Here is a 14,846-nt window from a genome sequence, read left to right on the forward strand (position 1 = left end):
AAACCTTCTGTTGAGAGCATACAACTCTGGTAAATAAAACAGATATTTAAAAACTCTTTATTGTATATTACAATCAGTTTTGTAGAGGGAAAAACAAACAAAAAAAATTAGGGAAACTTAACAGGGACAAACAATGAATTCTTGCCATTTTTGACAACATGGATGGATCTCAGGGGCATTATGCTAAGTGAAATAAATCCGAGAAAGACAAATGCCATATGATTTCACTTACATGTGGAATCTAAAAAAACAAAGGAAGAAACAAAACAAAGCAGGAAGAGACTCATAGATACAGGAAACTGTAGGTTTCTGGAGGTGGGGAGGCCTGGGGCATGGGGCTAGGTGACAGAGGTGAAGGGGATTAAGAACTACAGACCTCCATTTATAAAATGTATCAGTCCTGGGGATGTAATGTACAGCATGGGGAATATAGTCAATGATATTGTTGTAACTTTGTATGGTGACAGATGGTAACTAGACTTATAGTGGGGATCATTTTGTAATGTATAAAAACATCAAATCGCTATGATGTATACCTGAAACTAATAGGGAAATTGTATGTCAACCATACTTCAGTTTTAAAAAGTTTAAAAAAGGACAAACAGAAACTTTTATAGTAAGAGACTTAGGTACATCCACACCGAATCAGAGACCCCGAGAGCAGATCTGTGTGGGGTCATCTCCCCACCTTTGCTGTTAAAGGCTTTTCATATCATGTTGCATTTTGGCTACTGTGGGCACAGAGAGTTCTCCATGCTCACTCTGAGGCCCTATCAGATTCAGCACATGGAGCACCAACTCTCTAAGCTTGTTGGGGTTGGGGGATGGGGGGCTCATGACTCAGGTAAGAAAACAGGGAGAAAGAGATGAAGTGCCATGCTCTTGAGGACCGGTGGTAGGGGCTGGATAAGTAGACCTGGTTCTTTAGCTTTGTGTTCCTAACAGCTTCCCAATGGTGCTCATGTTTTAAGGGGTGACCTGTGTTCAAAGGTCACATGTTCATTTTTGTTGGACCATGCCCCACACAACCATCAGAAGTCTGTATTTCTCCATCTTCTGGCCATAACCCTCTGCCAAAGGCCAAAGCTGGACTCCTGCAGCTTCCGGCTGTGCCCCAGTGGGCCAGATCTTCCAGGGCAGGAGCAGCTGCTGACCCTTGGTGTCAGTAGACCACGTCTCCAGGGCTTCTGTTTTTGCCTTGTGTTCTCGGGGACTTCTCCCTGGATGGCCTTTGTCTCCTAAGTACCACAGTGTGTGGGGACTTGCCTTCAGTTCCAGAGGCCAGCACTCGTCCAGAAGGGGAAACCAGTCAGGGTCTCCAATTTTGCCACTCCAGTGCCACCAACCTAGCAAGTGCTCTACTGAGTGGCCTCCCGCCTGGCCCAACCCCCTCGCTCAACCTCAATTCCACTCCCAGAATCATTAGCTCTTCTCAGGGAAAATGCAATTACATAGCCTCAGTTCACCCCTGAAGGGTCCTTCTCACCTGGGAACTTCAATCCCTCAGACCTCCTGGCTTTCTCGGCCACCCAGTGCCTTCGCATTATCTAATTGCTGGGGCTCTTCTAGCTGTTTTCACTGGGTATGTTAGTGCACTAGGAATTGCTCCATCCTATCCTGAAGCAGCCAAAGTCTGTCGGTTTTATTAGTCTTTTCCAAGTAACAACCTTTATTGTTACTTTTTTCTTATACATTTGTTTTATATTTATGTATTTCTGCTGTTACTTCGATGATTTTTTTTCCTTCTACTTGATCGGGATTTAATTTGCTTTTCTTTTTCTAATTTCTTGAGACAAAATGTTAGATTATTGCTTTTTAGCCTTTATTTCTCTTGTGTATGAATCAATGGCTACATATTGCCCTCTAGGTACAGGCTTAGCCACATCTAGAAGTTTTGGTATATCATTCATTGTCATTCAGTTTAAAATATATTACAATTTCCCTTGTGATTTCTTTTTCACAGTGGTTTATTTTAAAAAGTGTTTTGTTTAATTTCCACACAGTTGGGATTTTCTTTTTTTTTTTTTTTAATTTTATTATGTTAGTCACCATACATCATTGGTTTTTGATGTGGTGATCCATGATCCATTGTTTTCATATAACACCCAGTGCTCCATGCAGTACATGCCCTCCTTAATACCCATCACCGGGCTAACCAACCCCCCCCCTCCCCTCTAAAACCCTGGATTTTCTAATTTACCTTTTATTATTGATTTTAAAATCGATTCCATTGTGATCAGAGAGTAAATTCTAAAGTCTAAATGACTTCAGCCTATCCTATTGAGGCTTGGATTATGACCCAACATACAGACAATTTCAGTAAATGTTCCGTAAGCCCACGAAAAGAATGTATGCTCCATCATGGTTCTTCAGTTTTCTAAGTATGTCAATTAGATTGATTTCATTAATTGTGTTTTTCAGAACTTCTGTATCCTTATCAAACTGTTGCCTGCTCATTCCATTAGCTATTGGGAGAAGTGTGTTGAAGTCTCCCATCTGATGGTGAATTGTCTAGTGAAGATCCTTCTTTATTCTGTTGATTGTTGCGTTATTCACTTTGAAGCTAACTTATTGGGTACACATAGATTTAGAATTGCTGCAACTTCCTGTGAATTATCTCCTTTATCATTATGACATGACTCTTGATACAGAGTAATGCTACTTACCTTTGAGCCTATTTTATCTGATAATAACATAGTTAATTCAGCTTTCTTTTGATTCATGTTTGCATAGTGTATGCTCTTCTGTCCTTTCACTTCAAACTTTCTGGGTGCTTATATTTCAAGTAAGTCTCTTGTAGGCAGAATATGGCTGATATTTTAGAAGATAGGTTGTGACAGTCAATCTTCTATTTGGAGTATTTAATTACTAATATTGTTGGTTTTATATCTGTCATCTTAATTTTTTTTTCTATTTGACCCAGCTGTCTGTGGGTCTTCTTGCCTTTTTTTTTTTTAAAGAATATTCAACTATTTCTATTAGTCCATTTGCCCCTCTGTTAACTTATTGGTGAGAACATTCTTCTGCCATTTGTCTAGAGGCTACCACAGCAATTGCAACATGCATTCTTGTCTTATAGTTTGTAGTTAAATATAGATCATTATGTTTACCACTTCCCTAACAATGCTGGATTTAAAAATGCTTTAATTTCACTTACCCCTATCTTTTGTGTTATTGTAGTCATGCATTTAAATTTTACATCTAGGTTAAATCCTGCAAACACTATCATTATTATAATAATAAATAAGCTGTCATATGTGTCTACATATCTACCCTTGCTCTTGTTCTTTCCATCTTACATTTTTGTGCTAGCACCTGCACTCATTTTTATTCTGTCTAAAGACCTCCTTTTGTCCTTCTGCTAATGCAAGTGTGCTGGCAACTAATTCTCTGAGTTTCCATGGTTTTTTATGCTGTTTTCCTTAGTCTCTACCTCCCATCCTTGTACTGGTCCAGGACCCCATCCAGGATCCCACATTACACTTAGTCATCACATCTCCTTAGCTCCTTTTGGCTCTGGCAGGTTCTTTCTCAGACTTTCCTTGTTTTGCACTGACTTTGACAGTTTTGAAGATTACTGGCCAGCTATTTTGTAGAATGTCACTCTCTGGAATTTGTCTGATATTGTTCTCATGATTAGACCAGGGTAATGTTTTTGAAGGAAGACCACAGAGGTAAAGTACCCTTCTCATTGCATCCTGTCAGGGGATATGCCGTCAGCATGGCTAATCACTGTTATATTGACCTTTGATCACCTGGCTGAGCTGTCTGCCAGGCTTTTCCACTATAAACTTACTCTTTTTTCTCTCTCTTTCCATTTGAGGAAAAGTCACTATGCACAGCCCACAATGAAGGAAAGGGGAATTATTATGCTCTACCTCTTTAAGGGCAGAATATCTACATAAATTATTTGGAATTCTTCTGCATGGGAGATTTGTGTCTTCTGTCCCATGTATTAATTTGTTCATTTATTTATATCAGTATGGACTCATGCCTCATTATCCTTTAAATGTCGGTATGATCCTTCATAGGGTTTCCTTTTCTACTCCTGATTTTGGTAATTTTTAAAAATCTTTTCTCTTTATTTATTGAATAGTTTAGCTGGAGGTTTATCACTTTTATTGATCTTTTTTATAAAACTAGCTGTGTTTTCATTGATTTTCTTTATTGTTTGTCCATACTCTATTTCAGTCATTCCTGATCTTATCTCTTATTTCTTTTCTTCTACTTACTTTACTTATTTTTACTTCCTTTGGGTTTAATTTGCCTGACACATAAAGGGATTCTTCTTGGAAGGTTCACCTTGAGAACCTGGTAGAATTCCTGGTGGTAAAATCCATGAAAATGTGGCCCCCCTCCAAAGACTGGGCCTCCAGGAATTTCTCAGTCTCAAGCTAATCCTCACTCCACCTCCAGTAGTTTGTCAAAATTACCACTTAAGTGTTCCTACCAGTTTGTGGCTACAGTGGCTTCTGCTCCAGGTTAGCTGATCTTGGCTGTGATTGTATGTATCCACCTATCTTTCCAGATGTCAGATTTCTCTGATGGCTCTAAGAAAAGTTACTGATTTTCAGTATGTTCAGCCTTTTTCTTGCTGTAGCAATGGAAGTGATGACTTCCAAACCCTTCACATGTTAAACCTAGAAGCAGAAGTTCACTCTTAACTTTTTAAAGATATTTTAGCTGGGAATAACAGTATTTTAGGTTGGCAGTTACTCTCTTCTGGCATTTTTAAGATATCATTCCATTGTCTTCTGGCTTCTAGCAGGGGTGTTGATAAATAAACCATCAAGTCTTACTGTTGCACATTTGAATGTAATGTGTCTTTTTCTTTCTCTAGCAGTTTTTAGGGTTTTTCTTTTGGTCTTTGGACTTTAGCAGTTTTCTAGATGTGTTAAGGTGTGCCTTTCTTTGTATGCATCCTGCTGGGGTTTGCAGGTCTTCTTGAGTCTGTAGGTTGATGTGTTTAATAAAAATTTTGTGAAAAATTCCCAGCCCTTGTCTCTTCTCCTTCTACTCAGGCCCTGTTCTCTCCGTCCTTCTTGGCCTCCAGTTATGTATGTTAGACCTGTTCACAGGATCTTACTTATATTTCACTCTTTTATGTACTTTTCACTATTTTTCTTTCAGGGCTTCAGTCCCAGAATTTTCCATTGGCCTGTCTTCCAGTTTGTTAATCCTGTGTTCTGCTTTTTCTAATCTGTGGTTAATTTTATTCATATAGTTCTTACGTTTAGTATTTTTTCAGTTGTGGGATTTCCATTTGGTTATTTTTAATATATTCCCTGTTTGTGTCTTTTCTTCTATTGTCTCAACATATACCTCTATTTTCTTAAACATATTTATAACTATTTAAAAATCTTTTTTTTCCCTGCTAACTCCAGTATCTGGGTCCCCTGTAGATCTTTTTCTATTGCTTTTATTTCCCTCGATTTGGGGTCACATGGCCCTGTCTCTTGACGTGACAGGCAGATTTTTATTGAATGTCAGATATTATGTTAAGAAAATTGAGAGGCTCTAGATAGTGGCACCCTTTCCTTTGCTGGTCAGGTAGAGTGGGGATTGATGACCTTAATTCAGTTAGGGACTGAGTTGATTTGAGGCTGGATTACAGTTTCTCAAAGCTCCATTTGCTTTTTTTTTTTAATTCCTTTTCCTAATTTAGCCTCCAAAGTTTGTAACTCAGAACTTGGGTTATTCTGAGCCCTTGCTCCTGAGAAATCCTGAACCACAGGATGACAAAAAAAAATTCCATTTGCCTTTCAGAGGCTTTCTGCCTTGATTCTTGGTCTTCTGTCTCACACAGCTTCCAAACTCAGCAAACATCTTGAGGGGAAAACCAGCAATGCTGGGCTTAGTTCTTCCTCCTCTCATGAGGAATCTGTTGAAGTCTCTGGTTTGGGTGTCAGGTCCCATAAACTCATCACAAGTTCTGTTTGCTTCTCCACCTGCTGGTAACGACCATCTGCCTGGGTCACTAGCCCCAGCCTGAGCCTCTTGCCCTGCTCCCACAATGCATGAGTGAGGTTTCTGAGGGTCTCCCTCCTCTCAGACTGTTGTCCCTTTGAGTCCTGGTTGCCTCAGCAGCTCGCTGTACTTCAAAGAGATGTTTTGCTGTATTTTATCTGACTTTTCTGTTGGTTCTCAATGGAAGCATAGACCTTCTGCAAGGAAAAATGTTCCAACACACTGAACATCAACCATTTCGTTTCTGATGGGCATTCACTTCTCTTTTCCTTTTTAAAATCTCTTTAAACTATCTTTCTTTAGGTGTCTCTACATACTGATGTTTTTATTTCTACAGAATGGAATCCCAGGAGTGGGACTGCTTGGTCTAACATAATATTTATAAACATGTGTTGTCTGTTTGCTTTTTTTTTTTTTTTAAGATTTATTTATTTATTTGAGAGAGAGGGATCATGGCAGGGTGGGGGAGGGGCAGAGGGAGAGAGAATCTCCAGCAGACTCCCCACTGAGTGCAGAGCCAGATGCGGGGCTCGATCTCACAACTCCGAGATCATGACCTGAGCTGAAATCAGGAGTGGGACACTTAACCAACTGAGCCACCCAGGCGCCCCTGTTTGCTTTTTAAGACCACACACTATAGCAGTTCCTATTTCTAATAGCTATGCAATAGAGTATCTTTTTTTCTAACCCCTGTTAGCGATAGGCATTATAGCTCTTTTAAATTTTTGCTGGTCTGGTAGTTTTAAAGTAATAGCTCAGTTTAACTTTAATTTGTATTTATTTCCCTGACTACTAGTAAATGTGTGATTTTTTATTTATTTATTTATTTGATATTAGGATTTGTTCTCCTTGAAGAAATGAATTGCCTATTTACATCCTTTGCCCTCTTGTCAATGTTTAAGAGATATTTATTACAGATATCATTATTTATCCTGTGCTCATAAGAAGCTTTGAGTTCCCAGTTTACCCCCATCCTCTGGATTCTGAACTCTGGAACTTTCTCCCCTGCAAGGCTCTGTATCTCTCTTAATTAGACCCCAGCCTCTGCCCTCCCAGCTTCTATGGCTCTTCTCTGACACTTTTCCCTTTGACCAGCGCCAGCCTGGTTCTCTCCTGAAGGCCCTGCTTCCCAGGAGCCCCATCTCCCTCACTGAGATGTGGGCTCGACAGGGGCAGTTATCTGTGTCTTTTCCATTCTCCGCCCTATCCCCAGCATCTAAAACAGGGGCCAACATATAAGTGCTCAATAAATATTTTTTGAATGAACCCCATCAATTTTGAAAAGCATTATAGTGTTTTGGTTTAAAATGTAAACTCTGGAGCCAGGCCACCAGAGCTGGAATCACAGCTCTGTTATATAATACCTGTGTGACCTTGAGCAAACCACTCTGGGCCTCAGTTTCCTTATCCCTAAAATAGAAATCATAGTAGTTGCTACATCAGAGGATTGTTATTAGAATTAAATGAGCACATATATGTGCATTAGTGTCCTAGGGATTTGTAACAAATTACCACAAACTAGATGGCTTAACACAACAGAAATTTATTCTCTCACAGAGAATACTTCTGGAGGCCAGAAGTCCAAAATCAAGGTGTCTGCAGAATCGTGTTTCCTCTGGTTGTAGAGGAGGATCCTTCCTTTCCTTGACTATTCCAGCTTCTGATGGTTGCTGGCAGTCCTTGGCATTCCTTAGCTTTGTAGCTGCCATCACTCCAATATCTGATGTCTTCCTTTAGTGTCTCTGTGTCTTTACTTGGTGCCTCATCTCTGTGTGTCTTGGTCCAGATTTCCCTCTTCCAAGGATTGCATTCATTGGAGTGAGGGCCCTCCCTAATTCAGTATGACCTCATCTTAGCTTGATCACATCTGCAAAGACCCTGTTTCGAGTAAAGGTCACATTCACAAGAACCAGGGTTAAGACTTCAACGTATCTTTTGGGGGGACATAATTCAACTCAGTACAATATGTAAAATCTTTCAATAGGGCCTGGCCCTTGGGTTCACTCTTGTATTCCTAGTGTCTTCAACAGTACCGGTATATAGGTGTCCAAAAAAATCTGTTGAATTAGTTAATTGATCAACACTTTGTCTTCCGTACTACAAATATATCTTCAAAATCTATCATTTGTCTTTTTGTTTTGTCTTTTCCATTAAAATGTTTTAAGTGTGGTACGCCCAAATGTATTTGTCTTCTTTCCTGTCTTCCTTTTTTTTCTTCTCTTAAAAATAAATTCTGGGTTTGTGGTCTTGGTTAATAAAGTATCATGCCTCTAGCTCCCAGGTCCCCCTCCCATATTTTACAGATAATCTCCTAGACTTTCTTGCAAAAATTTTTACTGTTTTTTTTTTAATGAAATGCTTAATCCATACAGAATTAATTTTTGTATTTGGTGTAAGATGGGGCTCTTCTATATTTTCCCACCAGATTGTCGCTTGTGAAATTCTCATTATACTTGGGTCTGAGTCTGGAAATTTCCATTCTGTTACACTGATCCATACATCTTTTCTGTATCAATGCAATATGGTTTGATTTTTTTTTTTAGTGAAACTGATCTTTCCTCATTTTTCTTCCTTTTCACATTTTCTTGGTATTCTGAGGCCATGTTTATATTTGTCCATATAAACTATCCATTTGCATTATTAGGATCCCCCCAAATACATTATTAGGATTACAATTGGACTTACATTAAATTTATGTATTAAAAATGTATCTGCTTTTGAAATCAAGAAGAGAGAACATAACAGAATGTGCAGAAGGGGAAAACAGAGAGCCTATCATCCCCAAGGGGAGTATGGCTGTTCAGTGTCCCCTTCTCCCAGTGCACTCAACTTGGCGCTCAGCTCTGGGCCTCACAGCTTGTGTCCACTTGCCCGTTGGACAATAGATCCGACCCTAGGACTTGAGAACAGCCTCCTCTGAAGGAGGAATGGCTCATTTGCTCTTATCTTCAGTCTTCACAATCTGTTAAGCATCTGCCCATGGAAAACTCTAAGATTTTACACATGTATGCAAGAATGAACAGGTTCTGGATATTTGCCTCTAAAATTACGTGTCTGGTCAATTTCGTCGTTACACCTGCAATTCCCCTTGACATTGAAAAGGTGTCATATCACACTGAGGCTGTTGCATTTCACAATTTTTGAAGGTTAATTTTGGTTCAGCATTTTATCCTTCTGAGCCATCAGAACACAATTTTAGTCTTGTTGGGTTCTACGGGGATAATATATTTTTAAAAGTCTAAACCAAATCATCATTGTCATCATCATGCCTGCAGCAAAAGAGAAAAGAAAAACCACTGTTTACAACTCAGTGATCACTGTTGACAAGCCATTGCTCTGTCTGAAGGTCCAGAGTTGGGCGCTAAGGTTGGAGGAAGGATTGGTTTTGAAAATGTGGTGCAATACCATCACTGGGGGATCAGGTAGAATTAGATCAGGTGGACCAGACAGATCTAGCCTATGGACTAGAAATTTTTAGATTTGAGGTGTGGTCAGATTATGATCATGGTATGTTTCCAGAGGTCACAGCATTGCCCCCAAGTTTATAGAATTTCACAGATGCAAAGAGCTGGAAGGGCCCTCAGAGCTTGTGCACCTGTCATTATCCTCCACCCCACCTCCTCCATTGTTCACCATCTCAGTGGATGCTTCCCTTACCCAGGGATGTTGGGCTTGGTCATGTGGCTTTCTATGACATGATGTGCAGTGGATGTGGCCTGAGCAGCAGCCTTAGATCTGCTGTGTGCTTTAGGTTGGCATCGTGCCCCCATGATCTGCTAGTAGAAGAGCTTTCCCAGGGTAGCGGTTGTCCCTTCAGTTTGATCCCCAGAATGGATGCACCCGGAACAGGCCTAAACCCAACCTGCAGCCTGATGCCAAGCCCAGTCAGCCCACAGCCTGAATCAGAAACACCTAGCCAAACCATCTTATATGCACCAAGACTGCACTTGACCTGCACATCCATGAGCGTGAGAGTAAATGCTTGTTTTTGTGTCAGCCACTGGGCTTTGGATGGTTTGTCAAGCAGAAGCTGTCTCGTGGAGTCCCTGTTCCTGTTGCAACCCTGTCCCAAACATGTGGCACATAAAGGCTCAGGGGACACCCAAACCCAGTTTCAGTGGCATCTGTTGCAGGCTGCACAGGCTGTGTCATCTGAATGGGGAGTGACACACTTCCCAGCATGCAGCTGTGCAGCCCGTTACTTCTAGAGCCAGAAGCCTCCACTCTGAATCCAGACCGTCACCAGTGCTCGGTTGTTGTCATTGGCCACCAAGCATCTCTGGACAGTAACCCTGAGTTACTGGGGCGTCCGCACACTGTTCCCGTGCGCCCCTGGGCTCCGGGCTCCTCATCTGTAAAAGGTGAGGCGGAAGCAGATGCCATCAGGCTCCCCCAGTGCTGCGTTACAAGATGCTGCCATCCCACGGTGTCCGGCTAGCATGTGTCCACACCTCTGCTCTGCCACATACAGCTGTGTCTTTCCAGGAAGCAGGTGGCTTAGTTAGCTTTCTTCCTAAACGTTGATCTCCTCATTTGTAAGATGGAATCAGTCATATTTCGTTGAGGAGCACTGCGAATTTAACTAAGATAATGTGTGAAAGTCAAGTTGGTGCAGTGGCCAGCACCTAGTAGATCTTCAGTCAGATTCTCTTTCTCAGTGACACCTGTGAAGTTTCCATCACCACCTGGGGGCAGGAAGTAGTGTGGACAGCTGTGAGGCCAGCTCTGGCCCTTGTGATGAGGTGGTCAGAGCTGGGACTCTGTTTGAGACGCTTGCCAACTTAAACTCTCAGACCTGAGCCACTGTCCCTGGACCAGCCACCACCGGCAGTGTTCTCATGCAAGGGGCTTTTATCTGCGATGCTCTGAGCAGATCACTGCAAGCAGATCCTCACTGTAAGAAATGCTGAAGGAAACTCTTCAGGATGAAGGAGTTTGATACCAGGTGGAGCTCAGATGACCAAGAAGGAATAAGGAATATTGGAAATGGTACAAATCCAATTAAATACAGAAGGCTATTTTTTTTTTTTTTGTAATTAAAATAGGCATATGGGGCGCCTGGGTGGCTCAGTCGGTTAAGCATCTGCCTCCAGCTCAGCATGATCCCGGGGTCCTGGGATCTAGTCTTGCGTTGGGCTCCCTGCTCAGCGGGGAGTCTACTTCTCCCTCTCCCTCTGTGCTCTCTCTCTCTCAAATAAATAAATGGAAAAATCTTTTTAAATGCATATGAGTGCTTAAAGCAAACATTTTCACATTGTCTCAGGCTTTTAATCTATGTAGACATGGAACAAAGGACCAAGAGTAGCTTAGAGGACAGGGGGCCGGGTAAGGCCAGATGGTCATGAGGGTTCTTCATTTTATGTGAGGTGGTTCAATATGAACTCTAAAAATAGCCTGTGAAAAAGTAGGGGTATATATTATAATCCCCAGGACGGTCACCAAAAGGTGACACAAAAAGGCATAGTGAACAAGTATTCCTCACACGGAGAGACGGGTGGATATTTCCCTGGAATGATGTGGCCTCTTGTTGAAGAACCAGTCTGCAATCTAAGGGACATCCCGGGGATGGCGGGAGTGACGATTTTGTGAATCAGATTATGCCAGGGCCATGGCTTGTCACTCTTTGAGGAACTTTCTTAGGGAGATGCCTCATAGAAAAGACCAAAGGACTTGACTTGAATGGTTAAATGTTTTGAAATCTGCTTTATAAATGCTGCAGTTTAGGTTTACACTGTGTGGTAAATTGCCTCCAAGGGTCATGATAAATCTGGTTGCTTTGCTGTTGTGTTCATCTTAGAAATGAGAGTGTGCAAAAAGCTCTGGGGACATGTGTGTTTGTAAAGTGCATGCTGCCTCTTCTGGTCCTCACACCCTCTGGGTTTTGCGTCCTGCATGATGCTCTGTGCCCGTCGGGGGTTGCACGCCTGCAACCTCTGGACAGGCTGCTCAAGGCACGCCTAACCTCTGTGGTGCTTCACAAGCCTCCAGGCTGTGAAACATTTGCCTACAGACATTTCCTTACTACCCATACATATGTTTTTGTGAAAGGACTGAGCAGGAGGAATTTGCGATGAATAATTCATGTGTAATTGTTTTCAAAATATAAAGTTATTTTTCAAAGAAAGCAACCAATCTATCCGCTTCAGAGTCCCCTTGCCGGTTGGGTGCTTCTGTGTGGGCCGCAGCTTTCCATCGAAACCCTCCTGGCATCCCGTGCTGGGCCAGGCTCTCCCACAGAGCTGGGACAGGGTGCGTGTGCAGATGGCGCCGAGCCGTCAGAATTCCTAGCCAGGCCGCTGCTCAGGTCCCCAGGCGGCCTTTGGGATCGTCCTGGATTCCCGTGCTGCTCTCCACCAAGCCCCTGCAGGCAACGCCACACCTGCATTCCCTTCCCTTTTCACTCGGCTTCCGATCCTGCACCAGACACACCCTGCAGCTTGTTTACTTTAACTCACACACACAAGCCACGCCAAGGCCAGGGCCTGACCAACTGGGCCCGTACAGTCACAGCGAACCACTGTCGCATTCTGTTCATTACTGACACTGATACTGAGAATAAGAACAGCCAGTGGTGCCAGCTCCCTGGGTCCTGGTCTCACACACCGCGAAGGATGCACGCAAACAGAAGGAGCCAATGACAGCACACAAGTTGTGGATACACTGCTGCAGCTCAGTGGGTTTACGTTCCTCAGTTCTAGTGTGGAGAGGCCGAGGCAGAAGCCTCCATATCTATAAAGACCTCAGCACAATCCTGGCATGTAATAGGCAATAAGCATGATGATGGTGATGATAGTGATGTGGTGGTGATGATGGTGGTGGCAGTGATGAGTACTGTCTCATCTCATCCCCTGTTCCTTTCCCCCTTCGGCTTCCTCCACAGAATGCAGTCAGTGAGGCACTGACCCTACTGTCCTCTGCTCTCCAACTTATGCTGGCTTCTGTGGCACCAGAGCCCCTGACCCGTGTTAATGGCTGATCTCTGTATTTCATGTCCCCTTCCCCTCTGAAAACACAGACAAACTCTTCCTTCAAAACCCATCTCCAGACTCTCTGCTCTCCCAGACAGGTTTCTTTCATCTGTCCTGGGCAAGTTCAGCCATCCTGGATGTCTTTGGCCCTTAGATGCACACATTTTCAAGTGTGATTCAATGTCCTTTTCTGGAAGAAAACCCGTGTTTTCTAATTTAAATTGTGGTGCTTTCAGAGCAGCAGGGATGGTATCTTCTGTCCTGCCTATATTCCCCTCAGCATCCCTTCTGGGGGGAATTCACCTGCAGGCAGGTAACACTGGCCACATTGTTGGCCTACTGGCCACTGACAGGGGGGTGCAGCATCTGCTCCTTGAGCAGCCCAGCTAATCAGTTTCTCCTAGGAAGGCATCATCTAGATAATTCCACTTCACTATGTGCAGTGCAGGGAAGTGCATTTTCTCATTTGTGCCTCCACCCGTGCAACCACTCACACAAAATGGAAACCATTAGTAAGCAGTAGGTTCCGTGTGGTGGAAGGAAGGGACCATGGGTGACTCTCAGTGAGTGCACTCACGTAAGGAGAGGAGAACAGGGTCCATGGATGCGCTCTCCCCCACAAAAAACGCAGTAGCTTGCAGCTTAAACTGTGGATCGTAATGAAACTTCAGTAAAAATTTTGGTTTTCCTTCCTCAAACCACCTTGCTTTATTTTGTTCATGTTTCCTAGGATATACGTGAATATAAATCCCACTTTAGGAGACTCGAAACTGATGGCAGTGCCAGCAGATGTGAATTTGGATGTCTTGGAAGGCGTGGCCTTTGGAAAGGTTTGCAGCACTGACTGCAACCACCAGGGCCGGGCCTGCTGAGCGCAAGGCCAGGAGCCCAGTTACTCCCTTGTTCACTCACTCGCTCAACAAACTAACCTTGCACTGGGCCAGGGAGCCAGCCCCCCTTCCCCCGCCCCCAGGGCCCCACCCGCAGGGAGCCTGTGGGTGGAGGCAGATGAGTAACAATCACAGGCTGGAGCACAGGGCCCCCAGTGGTGAGCCCGCTGCAGGGCTGGAGGGGCTCAGCCCTGTGCGGGGCTGGAGGGGCTCAGTCAGCAGGGAGAGCCTGCGACAACCTAACGGCCTCTCCCTTCACTTTCTTCCTTGCCAGGTACTGGAGGCTAGCGGAATGCCCATGGATGACGACCAGTATGCTCTGCTGACTGCAAAAATAGGATATCAGAAAGAAGGGATGAGTTATCTTGATTTTGCAGCAGGATTTGAAGGTAGCTAATCTCCAGCGCCAGCCCTGCTGGGACGCGACTAGTGGCACCTCCAGGCTTGTTGAGCGGTGCCTCGAGGCTGTGGGTTGAAGTAGCGTGAGCTGAGATGCGGAAACAGTGTGTGTTCTAAGACTAGAAACAGACATTTTTGTTTGATTTTTGTCTGACTGTGTTTCGGCCTTTTCTTTTCACTAAACCAAACTGTGAGTGCAGAATTTTGCCTCTACAGACTTCTTCAGACTTAGAGCACACACGGTTTCTAAAATTTGCTCCAAAGCCCATGCTCCTTCCATCACGCTTCCTGTCCTTTGAGATTTTTCCTCCTGAGAATAGCTCCTGTTTGTCTGTGGTTAGCGGCACCCATGCACCACCAAGGCAAGCATCCTTCCTCCTTCTCTGTAGAGAAGGACACAGAGAGTCTAAGAGATTCCACGACACGCCCAAGATCACTCAGCTGCTGGCCCTCCCCTCCCCCTGCCCCAAAGCGGTTGCCAGGAAATTTGTGGCGTACAGTGCAGTCAAGCCTGGAAGCTGGGGCCTCCCGTTTGCCCCCGTTCTTGTTCTGCCCCCTGCCCCACACTTGGCAGAGAGAGGACAAGCAGCCGGCCCCCCCATCTCTCTGCCGTGTCATCCTC

At 43.7% G+C, this 14,846-nt stretch overlaps 1 protein-coding gene across 1 annotated transcript in view; it reads left to right on the forward strand.

Moving 5' to 3' along the window:
• The window catches only part of EFCAB6 (EF-hand calcium binding domain 6), a 206,050-nt gene that overhangs the window by 103,322 nt on the left and 87,882 nt on the right, over positions 1–14,846 (forward strand). The window contains exon 16 of the mRNA XM_021687790.1: positions 14,100–14,214. Coding sequence (XP_021543465.1) covers positions 14,100–14,214 — 115 coding nt within the window. The remainder of the gene's footprint in view (positions 1–14,099; positions 14,215–14,846) is intronic.

The sequence above is a fragment of the Neomonachus schauinslandi genome, chromosome 5 (assembly GCF_002201575.2).
Source record: "Neomonachus schauinslandi chromosome 5, ASM220157v2, whole genome shotgun sequence".
NCBI classification, from domain to species: Eukaryota; Metazoa; Chordata; class Mammalia; order Carnivora; family Phocidae; genus Neomonachus; species Neomonachus schauinslandi.